This window comes from Podarcis pityusensis (assembly GCF_964106645.2).
Source record: "Podarcis pityusensis genome assembly, chromosome: 17".
NCBI classification, from domain to species: domain Eukaryota; kingdom Metazoa; phylum Chordata; class Lepidosauria; order Squamata; family Lacertidae; genus Podarcis; species Podarcis pityusensis.
The window spans coordinates 12349314-12370628 of record NC_138042.1 but is presented as its reverse complement, the minus strand read 5'-3'; the positions used below and the strand labels follow the sequence as shown (position 1 = coordinate 12370628).

The window sequence follows — 21315 nt, the reverse complement described above, 5'->3', positions numbered from 1 at the left end:
AGGCCCCAGGGCACAACCAGCAACACCAGGGGTGCAGCGTCCCGTTTTGCTGCTTGAGGCGAAGCACGAAGTGCCACCTCACTCTGCCATGCCACCCACACCATTGCCTCCGCCACTGCGCCACCCCACTGCCACTGGCACTACCAGCACCGCATTGCCTGCAACACCACCTCAGCACTGATATAGGCTCCACTTAGGGGTACCACCTCAGGGGCTGTTATGTACTGAAGTTCTCACCCTGGGCTGACAGGGGGATACTGTAGATAGTTATGCAAATAAGGGATTGAAAGTGACGTTCAGTGATTGGATAGTTTTAGAAAATTGTTACAGTTACGTTGTACTGGAGCTTTATATAAGCAGGCTGACTGAACCCTTCAATTCAGTTCTGTCCTGGCCTGTGAATAAACAAGAGCTGTTTGAAGAATCGCTGTGTTGTCTGATATGTTCACCCACAACTTAACAGGGGCTCCACTCTTCCTCATGGGTGGACTGGCCTGAGCAACAACCCCACAAGCACAAGTCTCTGCAAGCAGGAGTTTGAATCCATTAAGGCTGCTCAAGACCACCATTTCAGAGCACAACACACCAAGGGCAGAAAGGAGAAATAGCAACAGCAACAAAGCCCACCCACACCGTTCCCCGGGACACGGCCCTGCAGAGAGCAAATAAATCATTTGCATTTGACCATATATCTAGGCTTCCGTCCTACTACACCAGTGCTTCGCCCCACTTCTTAAAGGGCAACAGTAAGATCCCCACCCCACACCCCAGCTCTTGGTCCAGATAACGTGGGTCTGGGTAGCCTGTAACTTTTGTTTGATATAGCCATTTTTCTCTTCTGCAATTACTGCATTTCAGTGATTCAAGCCACACAGTAATTTTAATCCTGCTCTGATGCTTGTAACAGTAAACATCCTTTTGCTTGAAAACAAATTGGGATTTGTTGATTTATGCTAACTCCCCCAAGTAACTAAAGTAATTAAGAGTGCAGGGTCACCTTTGTGATCTCCAATTCCACACACACCCTCTTTTTTAAATTATTTCAATTTTGGTTCACTTTTGAATCCAAACCACAGATAGACAAGACCGCACCAGCATTGTTAGATGAAGCCAGCTCGCTTCCACTAGGCCACACAAGGGAGAACTAGTAACGTATTTTTCGCTCTATAAGACGCACCAGACCACAAGACGCACCTAGTTTTGGGAGGAGGAAAACAAGAAAAAAAATATTCTGAATCTCAGAAGCCAGAACAGCAAGAGGGATCGCTGCCCAGTGAAAGCAGCAATCCCTCTTGCTGTTCTGGCTTCTGTGACAGCTGCGCAGCCTGCATTCGCTCCATAAGACGCGCACACACATTTCCCCTTACTTTTTAGGAGGGAAAAAGTGAGTCTTATAGAGCAAAAAATATGGTAGTTTGTAAAGCATATAGCAGTTTCATTTGCTTATTTATCTCATTTTGTAGTACATATAAAATATGAAATGATTCATTTAAACATTGAATGCTGCAGCTTACAATAGTTTAGAAACAGAGGATAAAAGTTATCTCCAGTTGTTCTTGGTGTTTCTCAGTATTTTACCTTTTCTGTTGTCCCAATTCATGATGGTTATAACAAGATCAATTTGTTACAATATTTGGCACTGTGAAAACACTGTTTAAAGCATTTTACAGTGTTTAGTATAAAATGGATCCATTTTGGAACAGTCTACTACTCTTCAGAGACATTTGCAAGTGCCCTGGGGCCTTTTGGATATGTTTTCTAATTTTTCTAGGTGTCTGGATTTACGTTAAGAGTGAAGAAGGCAAGAGCTCATTGCTGAAATCAATGAACTTTTCAGGGTTACTCCTGGGGATTTGCAAGGATGGTCTGTGAAACGACGACTAGCCTCCTCTGAAGGATTTAGACTGGCAAGGGCTCAGTAGTATGAAACACACAGAATGCACTCTATGAAAAGTTCTCTGAAGTAACCTACGCCAAAGGAACATTTTATAACAATAACATAAACACTTCAGTTTAAATGGAAATCAAGGGAAATAAACTCCAAGCACATTCTGACTGTGGTTTCAAAAAGTTTACACACACACACACACACACACACACACACCAGGAATTTAGCCCAGAGACTATTATGTGCTAAATTCTGTTCTTTTGGCAAGAGGCACAAATACTGGAGGAATTCATCCAGACCTATTTCTATTGGCTTCAAGTGAATCCCTCAGCCAATTGCTCTAAGTCACCATTTGTGATCCCCTTGTGATTTCAATCTTGTTTTGTTTTTGAGTTTGGTTTAACCATTTCAATGCTTCTGGAATGCATGACGCTGAAAAGAAGGACCCTTGTGTGTTGAGCACAAACTTACGCATTTATCATTTAATCACTTGAGTGTAAAACATCGTCAATGGTTGAGCTTACTGAGCCACTGGAAACTGATTAAAGGCAGCAAGTGGGGAGTAAAACAAATGAAGATGGAATCCAGCTTTTTGTACAAGGAGTCCCATAGCATACTGATGAACTTCTTTTTCAGACCATGCCAAGTGACAGATGAAAAAACAATGGCCCTAAGGAGTAAAATAATAACTATGTGAAAGAGATTTCAAGTGTGGCTCAAGCTGCTTAATGATTAACATTTTTGCACACATAACACTGTTCACAGACCTATGCCACTATTCTTCACATTCAAAGGCTTTCTTGACAATTGCACAAAAATCATCATAGCTGACTCACTGTTCTCACACAGCTTAGCAGTCTGAGAGCCATGAGTGATATGCAGTGTTAGTCATACTCAGAGTAGCCCCACTGGTTTCAGTTGGTTTACTCTACATGTGACTAATTTGGATTAGTCACCCCTTATACATGTTGTTTCATAGTGAGGGGGGAAAGTTGTGTTATGAAGAGATTCTGAAACATGAGGACACATTTTAATAGATGTCATCGATAAAGGAATGTAAATTGTATGCACATTTTCCTTATATTATGTAGCCTTCTTTCCAATCTTTCCCCATAAAGTAAGTTGTTGAAATGGTAACAATTTGTTGTGAATTTTGTTGTGAATGCATTAGCTCAATATATGCAAACCAAAAGTATGTTGACTGAAATTATAGTTTCAGCAATATTCAGAAACATTTTAATGCAATCTTAGGCCTGCTGCAACAAAATTTCAGGAAAGCTATGCTGAAAGTACAAAAAGAGCATTGTTTGAGGTCATGCCAAAACAATCACTGGCTAATATTTAGATATCATGCATTCCAGATACTGAACTTGGTCTTCTTCTTCCAATATTCAAAACATACCCTCTGAGGATCAGATCATTAAATTATTCCTTGACATGCAAATCTTTGAAGAGAATATACATATGCATTGATGGAGTAATGCATACCTCCAACATTTCTCCGATGAAAATAGGAACATCCCATTCCATAATGATAACTTTAATATTTATAACCCACACATCTTGTTGGGTTGCCCCAGCCACTCAAGGCAGCTTCCAATATGTATAAAAACATAACAAAACATCAAACATTAAAAAACCTTCCCTATACAGAATTGCCTTCAGATGGCTCAGGGGTCGGATAACTCCATCCCTTCCAACATTCCTCCTATGAAAATAGGGAATTCCTAAGTAAAAGTGGGACATTTCAGGATCAAATCAGAAACCGGGACGACTTCTCTAAATCAAGGACGTCCCTGGAAAATAGGGGCACTTGGAGGGTCTGGTAATGGCACTTAAGGGAATAGCTAAATCTATGTCGGGCTGTATCCAGTGTTAGTCATACACAAAGTAGATCCATTTAAATTAATGGGCACAACTAACTTAGGCATATTTATTTAAATAGAGTTACTCTGACTAGAATCCAGCTGGATACATCCCATAGTACTTCCAAGAAGACTCAAATAAGGCACTACTTTGGCTGATTGCTTCTGCTTCTTTCTTCAATTTCTCCCAGGTGAATAAAACAAGGACAGTCTGACCCAGTGACCTGATCCAGGCTTCCCTGTATCTGAACAGGAAGGAGGGGGTCAGATATAGGATAGAAATCTGTCCCGACTCCTACCTAAGAGTTCGCTAAACTCATTCTGATGCAGGGTAGCCCGGGTGCTTCCAGGATCTGCTCCCCCCACCCCACATCTCTTTCTCAACCCTTTTTTCCACCAGCCTAATTTTAACAGTGTGCCCTTTCACATGGTGTTGGATGGGTAAAATAGGATTAACCTTAACAACCTCTTTGAGCAGTCACAGTGCATAGAGTCACTGTACTGTGCTTGTGCAAATAAGTAGAAACTGCTCTGTCATGCAAAGCATTTACACAGGGAACCTATGTCAGCTCAGTTGCACAATATATTACCAAAAATGGGCAGAGAGATGGATGTGGTGGAGTAGGACAGGACACATGGCTAGGTTGGCTGGCATCCTATTTATTGCCACTTATTATTATTTATTAGGGACACGGGTGGCGCTGTGGGTTAAACCACAGAGCCTAGGACTTGCCGATCAGAAGGTCGGCGGTTTGAATCCCCACGACGGGGTGAGCTCCCGTTGCTTGGTCCCAGCTCCTGCCAACCTAGCAGTTTGAAAGCACGTCGAAGTACAAGTAGATAAATAGGTACCGCTCCGGCGGGAAGGTAAATGGTGTTTCCGTGTGCTGCTCTGGTTCGCCAGAAGTGGCTTAGTCATGCTGGCCACATGAAACGGAAGCTGTACGCCGGCTCCCTTGGCCAATAAAGCGAGATGAGCACCGCAACCCCAGAGTCGGTCACGACTGGACCTAATGGTCAGGGGTCCCTTTACCTTTATTATTATTTATTAGATTTATACTCTGCACCTCCCTCCAAATGAGCCAAGGGCAGCAAACATATCAATACTAATACAATTACAACTTCTTTAAAAAAAACAGTTTAAAACTCCTAAAAAGCAATCACCAATTGGTATCACCACTTCTGCCAGAGCAGTACTGCACATGGAAAATCAAGTCCCCAAACCTGCAATTAGGTAAGTTGGAGAATAAGAAATGGATAATGGTGGTAAAAAGGAACAAAGAATCAAACACAAGTGGTACTATTTGCACAAACAAGCCGGCAGAAAAGTAAGATACCAGAACTCAGATTTAAACAAGAACCCACTGGAATCTGTTGCCTCTTATATTAAATAAAAAGCCTCTGTATTCTTGGAAGTCTCCTCACACTATAAAAGAACATGTCTGAAATATCATTTCCTGGCAATAATATTACTGAGAGTGTAAAATAAAAAGAAAAAGAAAAAGGCACCACTTTTACAAAAACACACACCCAAATCCTACCTTTAACTGTGCTTGTCATTAAATTGTTTCCATGCTCTTGCTGCTTTGGCTTCAAAAACTGTGGCGCAGGCGGCCCTGGAGGTTGTGGGGTATGGTAGAGGGCCTTCCCATTTGTAACCATTTGTCTTCTGGGACTTAATGCAGTGAAGTGAATATTGCTATGGGTCACATTGCTCTGAGAAGCAACACCTCCTCCAAGAGATGTCTTTAAATGGGAGTTTGTAGATAGGTTTCCCATAGCTGGGCTTGGGGTGCTACCACTGGATGAAGAGCAAGGAGTTCCTGCATGAACTCTGAGAGATGGGATATGCTGTCCATTGACCACACCAGGCCTGCTGTGAGGAGTACTTGTTGTCCAATGGCTCATAGTGCATGATCTCACATTCATTGTCCAATGGTTGTACTCTTAAAGATATGCGGTACAGATCCCCAGGTGGCGAAGGCATCAGTCCAGAGTCAGTGAGGTATCCATAGTGCATTAAGCCTGTTACAAGGGAGGGTGAGAGGACATAATAAAATAACACACTGTAAGAAAATGCAAGCGACACAGAGAGCAACTCTGCTTAACTATGTGGGGAAGAGATATTGATTGCACGAGCATCAAAGTAGAAGCAATCAGAGAAAAAGGCTTCTGGGGATAAGGATAAATGATTGCTGGGAACTATAATAAAGGGAAATGGTGCCCTTTCAAAAGCAGAAGTTAACAGTGAGGTCAGTTACCTTTGTACTAGTTAACCAGCCATGAAATGGAATGAGCACTGAGCAAGAAAGAAGAGTCGGCTGAGAATGGAGAGCCAAATGCTTCATTGCGAAGAGCTTCCCTAGCCTATTCCTCTATTTTTACTTTCTGCTCATTTAAGAGAGGAGCCAAAAAGCACGCATAGCAGTCAAAAGCGCTGGGATGTGAAATATCAGTGTCTGGTTATGTTTTTAAGGGGCAGGATAACAATAAAACAGCTAAGTGCAGAATACGTCACTCCACCAGCAAGGGGGGAATGCAAAGAACAAATGCAAATAAAGTAAAAATAAAATATGTGGCATTCATTTCCAAAGTGCACCCATTAGCTAACACAAACGTGACTATGTTAATTTTACAATTAACAGAAAAAACAGTATCTCAACAGATAATTGTGCTTAGTAGATCAGGGATGAGTGATTCCCGCATCTATCCAATGTGTGTTATATGGAGAGAGCAACTTGTGAGAAGAGGGTGGATTTGTAGAGGATAAATTAAGTAGTCAACAAACAAATGGGAATTTTGTTCTATAAGTATTTTCACATTTGTCAGCAGAAGTACATTTAACCCGCCTCTCCTGTCCTCACATCCTGGCCATGTTGCAGAACAACATGGAGTGTGTATGATTTAGTTGAAATGGGAGGAGGTAAAATGAGGCATTTAGTTTTGATTTAAAAGGCTGTATCCCTCCTTCTTCTACTACTTATTCTCATTTGTGAATGTATCTAGTGCAGTGTGGAATGCACAGTTTTTAAGTCAACTGACAGCTTCATTTCAGTTTTCTGTCCTTTTGGTGTCACCAAATGTCATTGGTCTCTGACTCCCATCACTCCCATGCAGCAATTGGGGGGTTGTACATGAGCAACAAAGGGACGCGGGTGGCGCTGTGGGTTAAACCACAGAGCCTAGGACTCGCCGATCAGAAGGTCGGCGGTTCGAATCCCCGCAACGGGGTGAGCTCCCATTGTTCGGTCCCAGCTCCTGCCAACCTAGCAGTTCGAAAGCACGTCAGAGTGCAAGTAGATAAATAGGCACTGCTCCGGCGGGAAGGTAAACGGCGTTTCCGTGCGCTGCTCTGGTTCGCCAGAAGCTGCTTAGTCATGCTGGCCACATGACCCGGAAGCTGTATGTCGGCTCCCTTGGCCAATAAAGCAAGATGAGCGCCACAACCCCAGAGTCGGTCACGCCTGAACCTAATGGTCAGGGGTCCCTTTACCTTTACATGAGCAACATCTGGAAGGCCACAACTTTTCCAGCCCTCTTTTACCCTGTCTGGACAAATCTCTCTATTTCGGTTTCTCATGTTTCCAAGTTTATGTTTCCTTCCTCACATTTCTGCACCAGCTTCCGGGGGGGAATTAAGTCCTCATGAAAATTCATCTGAATTTTAGTGCAAATTTCTCCAAACATAACATTTCTGTATGCAACTTTCCCTGATATACACATTTTGGTACGCACCTTCCCCTAATATGATGCATTTTATGTTTTAATGAATATATGCATTTTTACTTTTACCTAACATGCACATTTTTTTGTACACATTATTTGGCTGGAGAACAGCATCACAAAATCTAGAGAGGTGTGAATTTCTAAGGATAGCTGTGTTTCAGTTTGGTATATTGGTTCAGAAAGCATGAGTTAGGTAGATTTGCTTTAAAATCTGAACCAATCAGAGGTTTCTCCCCCATGTCAAATATGTACTAGGTAACTGAGGGAATATCATCTCCATAATTAGCTGAGAGGTGTGGAGAAGACTTCTGAAGGAGAAGCTTTCATTTGGATAAAGGAAATGTGAATAAGTTTAAGTGTTGTGGATGTTCTGGGTGATAATTAGAATGATTTTCAAGGAATATGTGAAAATGTGTTCACCAATAAAATTGTGAGGAAACAGCTTTCCTTTCCTCACTGTAACTACCCAGGGACGGCCCACCCATGTGGCAAGGTGGGGCAATGGCCTCAGGTGGCAGGAGCTCCAGAGGCAGCAGATCAGTCTCAAAGGAATGCATATTCTCTGATGAAAATAGGGAAGTCCTAAGGAAAAGTGGGGGACGCAGGTGGCGCTGTGGGTTAAACCACAGAGCCTAGGACTTGCCAATCAGAAGGTCAGCGGTTCGAATGCCCGCAACGGGGTGAGCTCCCGTTGCTCGGTGCCTGCTCCTGCCAACCTAGCAGTTCGAAAGCACGTCAAAGTGCAAGTAGATAAATCTGGCGGGAAGGTAAACAGTGTTTCCGTGCGCTGCTCTGGTTCGCCAGAAGCGGCTTAGTCATGCTGGCCACATGACCCAGAAGCTGTACGCCGGCTCCCTCGGCCACTAAAGCAAGATGAGCGCCGCAACCCCAGAGACGGCCACGACTGGACCTAATGGTCAGGGGTCTCTTTACCTTTAAGGAAAAGTGGGACATTCCAGGATCAAATCAGAAACCGACATTTGGAGGGTCTGCACCTGCCCAGCGTGATTCAGAACAGGTCCCCTCCCACCCCTTACAACAGCCTTTGAGCCCCACTTCAATCATTGGATGATTTGCCCCCTCCCCCATCTGCAATGCTCTCCTGCAGCTTCTACAAACTGCCCAAGTCTGTAGCAGCAGCCATGGAGGGTGATTGCTTGCTGCTGCCGCTGCTTGAGACAAGCACTGGCTAATCCTTCTTCCCGAACTTGGCCGCAGCAGCACTTGTGAGGGAAATAGGGATATTCCGGGATCAAATCAGAAACCAGGTTAGTTTTCATAATTCTGTCTCTGTCCCTGGAAAATCAGTCCACTTGGAGGGTATGTGTATGTGAACATATAGTATATGGACATAACCCTTCCTCCCTCTCCCTTTCTCTCTCTCTCACACACAAAAGCACACATATGCAACACTCACATACTTGACTAATCTATAGCATCTATATTAAATAGCCTAATCCTATCTATGTTAAAAGCAACAGCAAGATGCCTATTAACAACTCTGAGAAGTTGCAGATCCCAGCTCAATTTATATAACTCAAAAAGATAAATGCTAAATTGTTAGCTTCCATTGTTTAAAGCTGGAGATTGCAGGAACATTTATTGATTACAAGCAATATCATTTGTTTTCATGCCTGGCTGCAACATAAAACACATTTTGCCATTCAACCAGGGACAGATGGGGCTGAATGTTCTTAGATTCCCAGGGTTTGTTTTATTAAAGCAGAATGTACCTTGCCCTAACACAGGTGACTGGGTCTTGAGAAAAAGAACATGAAAACAAAGAGGAGTCATTCTCTTGGTGGAACTGTGTGCACTACAGCATTATAAATCTACAGCGAATCAAAACCACTCCTGTCTGTAGCTTTAAAATACATTATAAAAGTGCAAACATAATAAGCAGGAGATTACACACTGCTCATTCATTAAGTTTTCTTCAGAAACAATGTACTTTGATTACCTGACAGAGGTATATTTATATGCAATGCAGTACGCAGAGGGTCTTATCTGGTCTACGTCAATGCATTCCTCATGGTTCTAAAACGCCTCCCCCCCCCTTAGTTGTTTCCTTTAAAATGTGTGTTACACTATGCCACTATGCAGCAATAGGTTTTTGACAGGGAGAAAGAAAGAAAGAAAGAAAGAAAGAAAGAAAGAAAGAAAGAAAGAAAGAAAGAAAGAAAGAAAGAAATGCTGCTTTCTGACATCATGCTAAAACATAGCTTAATGTGGTGTGAACAGGCCTATTGCGCGGGTGGCACTGTGGGTTAAACCACAGAGCTTAGGGCTTGCCGAACAGAAGGTTGGCAGTTCAAATCCCCGCAAGGGGTGAGCTCCCGTTGCTCGGTCCCTGCTCCTGCCAACCTAGCAGTTTGAAAGCACGTCAAAGTGCAAGTAGATAAATAGGTACCGCTCTGGCAGGAAGGTAGACGGCATTTCCATGTGCTGCTTTGGTTCGCCAGAAGTGGCTTAGTCATGCTGGCCACATGACCCAGAAGCTGTCTGCGGACAAACACCGGCTCCCTCAGCCTATAGAGCGAGATGAGCACACAACCCCAGAGTCAGTCACGACTGGACCTAATAGTCAGGGGTCCCTTTACCCTTTACCTTTAAGCTGCCCAGAATGGCTGAGGCATCCCAGTAAGATGTGTGGGGTATAAATAGTAGAATTATCATTATGGAATGGGACGTCCCTATTTTCATCGGAGAAATGTTGGAGGGTATGCAAGAAAGGAGAGTCCAACTAAACACCAGAAAAAACTTTCTGACAGTAAGAGCTGTTTGACAATAGAAAAGTTTCCCTCTGGAGGTTGTGAACTCTCCATCCTTGGAGGTTTTTAAGCAGAGTATAGGTGGCCATCTGTCCGGGATGCTTTAGCTAAGATTCCTTCATTGCAGGTGGTTGGACTAGATGAGCCTTGGAGTCCCTTCCAATGCTACAATTCTACGATTCTATGTTTGTGCATGCATGGATAGCACCACATATAACAAAAAGCTCTGATGCATAAAATTTACCAGTATGGTACATAAAATTAATCCATTCTCAGTCATCCTCCACAGACCTAATATTAGCAATGAAGGCTTCCAGGTGCAGTTGAGCCCCTTTCCACAGAAGCAAGGAAATCCCCAGTCCAACTGTTACTTCTCCTCCTCTCCATTTGGATAGCCATTGTGTCACTGCACACCAAGGCAACACATCCTGACCATATGTCTGCCTTAGTTTGTATGCAAAGATTCCACCAGCCTTGCTATCTTTACTCACAGATAAGCCCTTCTGACTCAATATAATGGCTTAGGTAAAGACTCAGGATACATGGGTGACTCATATTGCTCAGAGATCCTAATTTAGATTTTAGAAGGTATTATGTGTTAGCAGGGATGCGGGTGGCGCTGTGGGTTAAACCACAGAGCCTACGACTTGCCGATCAGAAGGTCGACGGCGTGAGCTCCCGTTGCTCGGTCCCTGCTCCTGCCAACCTAGCAGTTCGAAAGGATGTCAAAGTGCAAGTAGATAAATAGGTACCACTCCGGCGGGAAGGTAAACGGCATTTCCGTGTGCTGCCCTGGTTCGCCAGAAGCGGCTTAGTCATGCTGGCCACATGACCCGGAAGCTGTACGCCGGCTCCCTCGACCAATAAAGCGAGATGAGTATCGCAACCCCAGAGTCGGTCACGACTGGACCTAATGGTCAGGGGTCCCTTTACCTTTATGTGTTAGCAAGTCTAGTACAAATTCCAGAGGAATAGCCATGCAAACTCAAAAAAATAAAATTACTGCATTTTTATATTGCCCTTCATTCTGTAGTTTTTCAGACCACTTTACAAAATAATAAAATTGCATATACATTAAAAACAATTATCCTAACTCTAAAAACATTAGCATATCAACAGAAATACCCTAACTGTACATCACTTTGCACCGGTTACATGACACTAACCTTTGGGCCTCAAATGTCAGCTGTCTTCCAAACACTTGAATGAAAAGATGGGTCTCTGGGCTGATGCCAAAATGCAGTCAATTGAGGGAGATGGCCAGACCTTCAAGAGAAGGGGCTTCCATAACTGGGGTGCTTTCACATTGAAGGCCCTGTTTCGTGCTCTTGTGTCGCAAGAAATGCCTTCTGGGAAAATGATCAGGGCCTCCTCACAGATCTCAAGACTCAGGCTGACATCTATTGCGAAAGGGTCTCTCCTTCAATCATTTTGGTCCCAGGTCATTTAGGACCTTATATCCCATTAATACCTTGATTTATGTCTGGTAGCATATAGACAAGCAGTACAACTCTTTAAGAATCAGTGTGGTGTGATTTCATTTTGCTACACTGCTCAGAACCCTGATACAGTGCTACCTCGGGTTAAGTACTTAATTCGTTCCGGAGGTCTGTTCTTAACTTGAAACTGTTCTTAACCTGAAGCACCACTTTAGCTAATGGGGCCTCCTGCTGCCGTCGCGCCGCCGGAGCACGATTTCTGTTCTTATCCTGAAGCAAAGTTCTTAACCTGAAGCACTATTTCTGGGTTAGCAGAGTCTGTAACCTGAAGCGTAGGTAACCTGAAGCGTATGTAACCTGAGGTACCACTGTAGTCAGATTCTATGCACGTTGCAGCTTCCAGCTTCCTATGTAAAAAGCACATTGTAATGGTCTACTTGGAATGGATTGTTGTGACCAGGATATCCTGGTCCAGAAAGAATCCGGAGCTGGTGAATCAGCCAAAGCTTGAAATTGAAACCAATTCTGCCTCAAGTAACAGTAGTGAATCCAGGGGTACTCCTTCAGGAAGAGTGCAATCCATTCAAAACAGGTTACTTTCTCAAATCCCCCAGTCAGGGACCACCCACCATACCACCTCTGCCTTGCTCGGATTCAGTCTTAGGCTGGATTGAGACACATCAAAGAAGCGTGTCAATTAAACGTGTTGTAAACTTTGTATGAGAAATCGGGTTGGCGAAAACAGAACTCCACACCGCCATCTGGTGTCACAGTGTTATAAAGCATATACAGTGGTACCTTGGTTCTCAAACTTAATCGGTTCCGGAAGTCCTTTCCAAAACCAAGGCGTTCCAAAACCAAGGCACGCTTTCCCATAGAAAGCAATGCAAAATGGATTAATCCATTCCAGACTTTTAAAAACAACCCCTAAAACAGCAATTTAATATGAATTTTACTATCTAACGAGACCATAAAATGAAAGCAATAAACAATGTACTGCAGTCACATAATGAATCAGTCAGTAACCGAACTGGGTTCCACATAGTCACACATAAAAAAAGAGCCGCAAAAACAAAAACACAAAATAAATAGCAAAAGCAGACAAACCTCAGCATAACACTCAAAACGGAAGTGTAGCACTCAAATTGTCAGCGTAACACTCAAAACAGAGCATGTTTGGCTTCCAAAAAAAGTTTGCAAACTGGAACACTTACTTCCGGGTTTGCAGTGTTTGGGTTCCAAGTTGTTTGAGTACCAAGGCATTTGAGAACCAAGGTACCACTGTACAAAGCATATAAAGCGCTTTTTCTTTGCCAATGTAGCTGAGTCCTCAGTTTAAGTTTCTACGGACTAAAGCCCAGTTCACTGGATGCACAGAATGTTGGAAGATACAAATGTACATATATACATAGGAGTATAAGATAATACAATTTGTAAACAGTAGAATGGAAGAGTCATGAAATGCAGGAGTTATAATCTGTGAATTTTATGCCAAATCTTTGTGTGTATGTGTGAGAGAGAGAAAGCGGGAGAGAGAGATACACAGTGACAATTAGCAACAGCAATAATTGGTGATAACACATTCTTCCAAGCTTTGCTAGATTAATTTACCAATCCTGAAGTGGGAGAGAAAACCTTCATCTTAATTGAGGGTGTTTCTGGACAGGGGCTTAATATCACAAATGTGTCATTTAAGCATTGCAAAAAGTTTGTTGGCAACCCATTTATCTTTTCAGATTTTCTACAGAAAGGATAAATGCAGTTTAAATGTGGAGGAGGAATATAAGCTGCCATGCTGTGTTGATAATGTTGTGTGAAGAATAGACAGTATGAGAGCACTGATTCCACAATAAAAGCCCATCGGAGTCCTAATTGTATATCAAAAGGACCAAATCAAATTTACTGAGCTATAATTTATCACTAGATTTGAGTTATTTCTATTACAGACTTGAGCTCTGGCCATTAACTTTCTACGTACAGGAGTGGCAGCAGAGGGAGGAATGGTTTCAATAACCAAAATAAGCTTTGCAACAATTCAAAATCAAGGCTACAAGAACATTCGGTTGCATTTCAAAATTAAGAGAAATATGTTTCTTCTTCAGGTTTGCAGAATCACCTTCTGTTTGCCCATATGTGTAATATTCTGCCATGGGAGAATTGCGTAAGAATAAGAGGGGTAAGGGTAGCTCTGTTAGGCTGCTTCAGCAAAACTAACAAAGAGCCTTGTGATAACTTTAAAGAGTAATAAATTTATTGTTATTATTTCATCCACAGCAATTTATAGATAATAAATTTAGATTGGTGGTGACATCATAAAGAATGGATCTGCAGTAGACATGGGAGCCAGCTTCTAGGTAGGGTAAAGGGACCCCTAACGCTTCAGGTTACATACGCTTCAGGTTACAGACTCCATTAACCTAGAAATACTGCTTCAGGTTAAGAATTTTGCTTCAGGATAAGAACAGAAATCGTGCTCCGACGGCGCGGCAGAAGCAGGAGACCCCATTAGCTAAAGTGGTGCTTCAGGTTAAGAACAGTTTCAGGTTAAGAACGGACCTCCGGAACGAATTTAGTACTTAACCCGAGGTACCACTGTATTTTGAATGCTGAGGCATCCCACATTTTGGGGGCAGGGGATCACCATATGATAGAAAATCTTCAGATGTTTCTTGTGCATCATGGAAACCAATTACAAATTACTGACAAGCAGGGGGCCACCAGGTGGCGCATTGGAAGATGGCCGACAATAACATCTCTCTGACCCACACGAGGTAATAAAGAGGCTGCTATGGGAAGTATGCAGTCTTCCTACACCCCCCCCAGGAGATGGGGGGGGACAGCCTTGCCAGCGACGTCCATAATGCACCCCCGGATTCGAAAGAAGGGGGTGCAGGACATTTGGCATCAGCCCTCGGTGGGTTCGGCGCTTCCTGACGCTGTCTCCAATCAGCGCCCTGGTTCGCTTCAGCTCGAAAATATAATTGGAAATATATAATTGGAATGAAGCTGAAGCACTTACATCAAGCAAAGTTCGAGAGATAAGGCTGCTGATTAATGCATCTCTGTGTTTGGAGCGACGGGAGGAGACAAATAAATCAAGCGATGAACCACCATTACGAGACTGGTATGTGCAGAGCGAAAAAAGAGGGGGGGTGGAGGAAAAAACTTTTATTTTCTTCGCCTCATGTGAGTATTTATAAACCTCCACCCCAGAGAGATGAATCGTCGCCTTTTACTAATCGCAAGCAAGAATTTAAGAGCTGTGTGGAGTGAATTATTGATTGAAGAGAGGACTGGTAAATATGGAGTGCGGAGGAAAAATTCTATGACGCAGTTTTTAATGGCATCTTGCTAAGACAGGCTTGTCGAAGAAAGACGAGGGGGGGAGGACCAGGGTCATTGGAATGTAAATGATGGATTGAATGTGATAACCTGGCAGAGCCCCTTTGTGATATACGTGGCAAGCTTGTGAAATTTAACAGGACAGACCGAGGATAAATTTTTGAAGAAGGGGAGGAATGGCGGCTGTCCTTATGAGATATGACTTTTGGAGTGTGCAAAACCCATGCAGATGTTGTTTGTTCCTAACCTGCTTGTGAAGACTATCAGAGATTGCAAAGAAAGGAATACATGATAACAACAAGAAGATGAAGAAGTAATAAAGAGACTATCTGGATAGATTTGGACAGAACCATTTGATAAAAGCAGTAACAGAAGTGATGTTTTGATTCTCGTTCGGAGCTTGATGTAAGGGTACCCCCAACAAAATTTAAAAATCTGGCTGTATAATTTGGAAGTAATATGATTTGGAAATAATGTGATTGGATTGGCCTGTTAATAAAAATTATGTTAAAAAAAACAAAAACAAAAAAACAAATTACTGACAAGGGCACTGCAATGTTTACATCTGAAGCAGGCCCAGTCTATTGCCTCTGGATGCATCATGGAACAAACACTAACTTGCCCTCTCTACTGTCCATGGTTTCTGAGCTATTATAGGAGTGTGGTAATGACTGCTTCTCTGTGTGGCCAATAATGCACAGTGATGACATCCTCACTATGCAGATAGATAGGTTATGCAGAACAATGGGCACTTCAATTGTTGCTATTTTCCGGTGGGATTCGGTCACATATCAGCAAATTTGGGTTGCACAATTAAAACTGATTTGGTGCTCCTGCACAACAAACATGCTTTCCCCCCAAACCAGACTTTTTATGATATGGAAAGTGATGGGGAAATGCATTTAAGTGTGGGATAATGATGACTTGATGCAACATGGTATAAAGAATGAATGGTCAATAAATAGCCAATGCCATCTAACCTCCGTGCAAACTTTGCACAAACAAATTAAGATGCATGTTCACTAAATAGGTTTTCTGGAAGTGACTAATGTTAAGACTTCAGTCTTAAGCATGTACAGTCGTACCTTGGTTCTCAAACGGAATCCATTATGGAAGTCCGTTCGACTTTGGAAAATGTTCGAAAACCAAGGCACAGCTTCCAGTTGGCTGCAGGAGCTTCCTGCACTCAGAAGCCGTGGAAGCCGCGTTGGACGTTCTGCTTCCAAAAAACGTTCGCAAACCGGAACACTCACTTCTGGGTTTGCGCCGTTTGGGAGCCAAAACGTTCGAGAACTAAGCTGTTCAAAAACCAATTTACTATGCGTGAAGTCTCACTGCCCTCATTAGCACTTAAAGGTAAAGGTAAAGGGACCCCTGAGCATTAGGTCCAGTCGTGACCGACTCTGGGGTTGCGGCGCTCATCTCATTTTATTGGCTGAGGGAGCCGGCGTACAGCTTCCGGGTCATGTGGCCAGCATGACTAAGTCACTTCTGGCGAACCAGAGCAGCTTCCCGCCAGAGCAGTACCTATTTATCTACTTGCACTTGGCGTGCTTTCGAACTGCTAGGCTGGCAGGAGCTGGGACCAAGCAACGGAAGCTCACCCCGTCGCGGGGATTCGAACCGCCAACCTTCTGATTGGCAAGTCCTAGGCTCTGTGGTTTAACCCACAGCACCACCCGCGTCTCTCATTAGCACTAACTTTTTGGTTAACATGCATTGGCTTGTGCTTTGGCCTGTGACCTCCATTGATATAAACAGTTCCTAGGAGCCTTTCCTCTATCCAGCTCCCATTGCTTTCTTAATGAAAATTACTTGCCTCTGTAGAGAGTGCCATAATCAGAGTATCTTTTCTGGGGATGGACTGGGTGTGAACCTGCTCAAGTTTCGAAAATATATTCACATAATTCCAAGCAAGCCTGGTATGAGAGGATGGCACTCTAGACATGCTCTAAGACATTATCTATTAGTATTACTTCAACTGTTCTAAGATTTTTTTGTACCTTTGGAGGTACAAAACTATTGCTTGGAGAAGCTGGATTAAAGCAGCCATGCGCCTTAGGTTCAAAGCTACATGTGCCAAGAGTTGCTGTGAGGATGAAAAAGTAATAGCAACAGTCTTCCACAACTTGCAAAACCATCATACGACATACAGTGGTACCTCGGGTTACAGACGCTTCAGGTTACAAACGCTGCAGGTTACAGACTCCGCTAACCCAGAAATAGTACCTCGGGTTAAATATTGTCTAGAATATACGATATTTTATTGGAGTGGTATACAAAAAACGAGGAGGTGAAGGAGGCTATGACTAAGTGGGCAATAGACATCGGCTATAAGATCGATTTTGAGAGATGGCTAGAATTATGGAATATTAACATGAAGTTCACGGCATGTATGGCATTAAGGGAAAATATGTGGAAAATGATATTTAGGTGGTACCTCACACCAGTGAAACTGGCTAAGATCTATAGGCTAAAGAACAAAAGATGTTGGAAATGTGGAGAAGTAGATGGTGACTTCTACCATATGTGGTGGTTATACAGCAAAGTGAAAGGCTTTTGGGAATCGATTTATAACGAGCTTAAATTTTTTTTAAAATACACATTTCCCAAAAAACCCGAAGCCTTTCTGCTAGGAATGACAGGTAAAGAAATTAAAAAAGAAGATAAGGTACTATTTTTATATGCCACAACAGCCGCAAGAATCATGTTAGCACAAAATTGGAAAACAGACGCCATACCTAATATAAGTGATTGGCAGATTAAATTAACAAATTATGCCGAGCTCGCTAGAATAACAGGAAGAATAAGAGATCAAGATGAACAGAAATTTCATGACAATTGGATTAAATATTGGACATATATTGGGACCAAACTTAAAACAACACTGGCGGGATTGGAATAACTCTAACAGTAAAAGGTTATTATGTAAAAGAGATAAAATACGTGAATATAAAGTCTATTTGATACTTACCAAAGGAGTGGAAGGAAGTTCAAGGCTTGGCAGAGCCTAAAATAAATGTATTTATGATTTATGGAATGAATATATTATGTGTAATTTAAGTATTGGACTTTGTATAAGTTTATATGTATATATGTATAATACCAATAAAAATTTATCAGCAAAGAAAAAAGAAAAAAAGAAATAGTACCTCAGGTTAAGAACTTTGCTTCAGGATGAGAACAGAAATCGTGTGGCGGCAGTGGGAGGCCCCATTAACTAAAGTGGTACCTCAGGTTAAGAACAGTTTCAGGTTAAGAATGGACCTCCAGAATGAATTAAGTTCTTAACCTGAAGTACCACTGTACTGGAGGGGGGCAGAAACCCATCTCACCGGAGACGTTTACACTACTTAGAATTTAGTTGCTAGCCCTGTGTTTCCTTCCCCCCCCCCCCCTATATTTTGTTACAGGATTTCACTAGAGTAAGCCTGCTGAGAGTCATCTAGTACTCTGCCCAGACTTTTCTGAGAACTGCATGTTCAACATAGTAGAGACTAGGAAGAATAAACACACCTGAAACACAGAGAGATTACCAAGGCTACCACTAGTCACTATCTTAGATTTCAAGTTCTTATAGGCATCAGTAGAAGCAAAGCAAACGCGGGAAGGGAGAAATCCAAGGGGTTTTTATATCTAACCCCGTTTAATCATCAACAAGATGACAAATCTCCCGAAGGGAATATTTGTCTCAACTTTTTCAGACATTATTCTCTTCCTTCCCATTTCAGCAGCAGGCTTTGAAAAACTTGAGAGAGCGAAAACGAGGGGAGAGAGAAAGAGAGCGAGCCCTAAAGATAAATCCGAAAGGAATTCGGGAAACTTTGGAGCGGGGTGGCGGGGGGCGAATCAAACATGGCAAATTAAAATATACTCCCGCGGAAAGAAGGACGGGAACTTTACATCGTACGGAATAGGGAGAAGTTGTTGAAGCGAGGGCTTGAGAGGGGGGCATTCCTGTTTTCCCTGAAGACGTGGCCGTGCTCTCGGGCATATTGGGTGTCACTCCGAACATGCCCATCATCGCGCTGGCACATCGATGCGCGTTCAAGCCGCCGTCGAGGAAGCGCCTCTTCCATTGGGGAAAAGGCGGCTTCCTTCCATCTGCCCGCTTCCCCTTCTCCTTCCCCTAAACTCTCCGCGCCCCAGACCGCTTTGTTTTGCTCGCCGGGACTTTCACGCGCTTCCTGGCGATCGCGCGTCGCCCATGCAGCGCCCCCTGCGCGCCGCCTTCCCACGCGCAAGGAATGCCGCGTCCCCTCCGCGCCTCCCTCCGCGCAAGATACGCACTCTCTCCGCTGCCCTCGCTCGCCCGATCTTCGGCCCCTTCTTCGGACTCGCCAGCTGCCCGGGGACCACGAAGGCGCCCGCGCTCCGGCCGCCGTTCCTCCCGAGAAGCCGCTGCGTCGTGCGCCCTCCCCGGCGGTTCTGAAGGGCGTCCCTTCGCCGCGCTGCGCCCAGGGGGAGCCCGCTTTCCGCGCCCGCCCCCTTCGCCTGGGGCGCAGCTGAGCAAAGTTCCTATGGCAGCGTCCGCTTCGCCAGGTAACCCGGTTGCCCACAACAAAGCGGCAGGTGCTGCTCGGGGGCCGAGCGCGGCGCCCCCGATCTGCCGCCTGCCTTCTTCTCAGACAAGAATGTCAAGCACTACTTATGGGGAGGTGGCTGGGGGCTGGGGCTGGCCAAGTTCAAGCACACGCGCGACGCGGGTCTCCCACCTGTCCGGCCCCCTTGGGAGAGGCTCTCGGTTGGAGCAGGAATATTTTCTGAAGAGGGAGCCGGAAGGTGGAGATTGTGAAGGGATGTTCGCTTTCTTTCTTCCTTCCTTCCTTCCTTTCTTTCTTTCTTTCTTTCTTTCTTTCTTTCTGGACCCTGATCTCCTCCTCCTTCTGGAACCGTCCCCTTCCCCTTGCTTTCTCGCTTTAGACTTTCCCCTCTCAAGTTTGGGGTACAGGTAGGGTTGCCATACAGTGGTACCTCGGGTTAAGTACTTAATTCGTTCCGGAGGTCCGTTCTTAACCTGAAACTGTTCTTAACCTGAAGCACCACTTTAGCTAATGGGGCCTCCCTCTGCCGCTGCGATTTCTGTTCTCATCCTGAAGCAAAGTTCTTAACCCGAGGTACTATTTCTGGGTTAGCGGAGTCTGTAACCTGAAGCGTCTGTAACCCGAGGTACCACTGTATGAAGGCAGCCCTGTTTAGGGAGGCTTTTAATGTTTAATAGGTTATTGTATTTTAGTGTTTTGTTGGAAGCCGCCCAGAGTGGCTAGGGAAACCCAGCCAGATGGGTGGGGTATAAATAAATTATTATTATTATTATGAGCAAGAAAGAGGACACATTTGCCGACTGCTACTTTTAGCTATGGATCGCTATGACGACTCTCATTTTACCTACCCATGAAAAAGAGGACGTGTCTTGGAAAAGAAGGTGTGTGACAGTCACAGCTCATATGTCTTGCGCGACCCGAGCCAGGCTGCCTGCGGGGTTTGGGGACAGGCGGCTATGGTCGCCTCCTCCGGGGCGGGCGGAGGTCCATCTCCCGTTCTGTACAGGTGGCGTGCGCCCAAGTTGCGCCGCCCGCGTTCTTCCCAGCGCTCTTTCCGTGCTGGAGGGAAGAGAGAGAGAGAGAAAGCGCAGCCGAGACTCCTGCCGGAGAAAACTAGCGGGAGCGCTGTCCGCCCGCAGCTTGTCGTGTGGCAGCTTGTCCTCGGGACGGACGAGGCGTGTTAATGGCGAGACCCAGGGGGGTCTCTGTCGCCACGGGCAAAAAATGAGTCATCCACGCAGGCAGCCGGGGAAGCGCGCGTGGTTGCCCTTCGCTGCCTTCCCGATCGTGTCTGTGTGTGTTGCTTGATGGTTGTGTGTCATTTCACGGGATGACGGCCACCAGCCAGTCATTCACACAGAACTTTCTCCCCTTCTTTTTCCTCAACGTCCGTTTCCCTTTACAGTGGTACCTCGGGTTACAGACGGTTCAGGTTACAGACGCTTCAGGTTACAGACTCCGCTAACCCAGAAATAGTGCTTCAGGTTAAGAACTTTGCTTCAGGATGAGAACAGAAATCGTGCTCCGGCGGCGCAGCGGCAGCAGGAGGCCCCATTAGCTAAAGTGGTGCTTCAGGTTAAGAACAGTTTCAGGTTGAGTATGGACCTCCGGAACGAATTAAGTACTTCACCCGAGGTAGCACTGTATTGTATTTCTGTAAGGCGTTCAGAGAGACCTCTCGCAACCGTCCCAATGAAACTCCATCCAAAGAGACACGTCGTGAAATGCAGCGACTCCTAG

General features: G+C 44.3%; 1 protein-coding gene across 4 annotated transcripts in view; it reads right to left on the bottom strand.

Annotated features, from left to right (window-relative positions):
- Nucleotides 1–19664, bottom strand: part of GLIS3 (GLIS family zinc finger 3) — a 177421-nt gene extending 157757 nt beyond the window's left edge. Inside the window, exons 1-2 of one of the 4 annotated variants that reach the window (XM_080987755.1) lie at nucleotides 19322–19664; nucleotides 5295–5778 (exon numbers count right to left, since the gene is read on the bottom strand). In XM_080987755.1, coding sequence (XP_080843881.1) covers nucleotides 5295–5682 — 388 coding nt within the window. In that variant the 5' untranslated portion in view covers nucleotides 5683–5778; nucleotides 19322–19664. The remainder of the gene's footprint in view (nucleotides 1–5294; nucleotides 5779–19321) is intronic. The other 3 variants (XM_080987756.1, XM_080987752.1, XM_080987753.1) reach the window with 3 other exon arrangements.
- Nucleotides 19665–21315: the final 1651 nt, after the last annotated feature.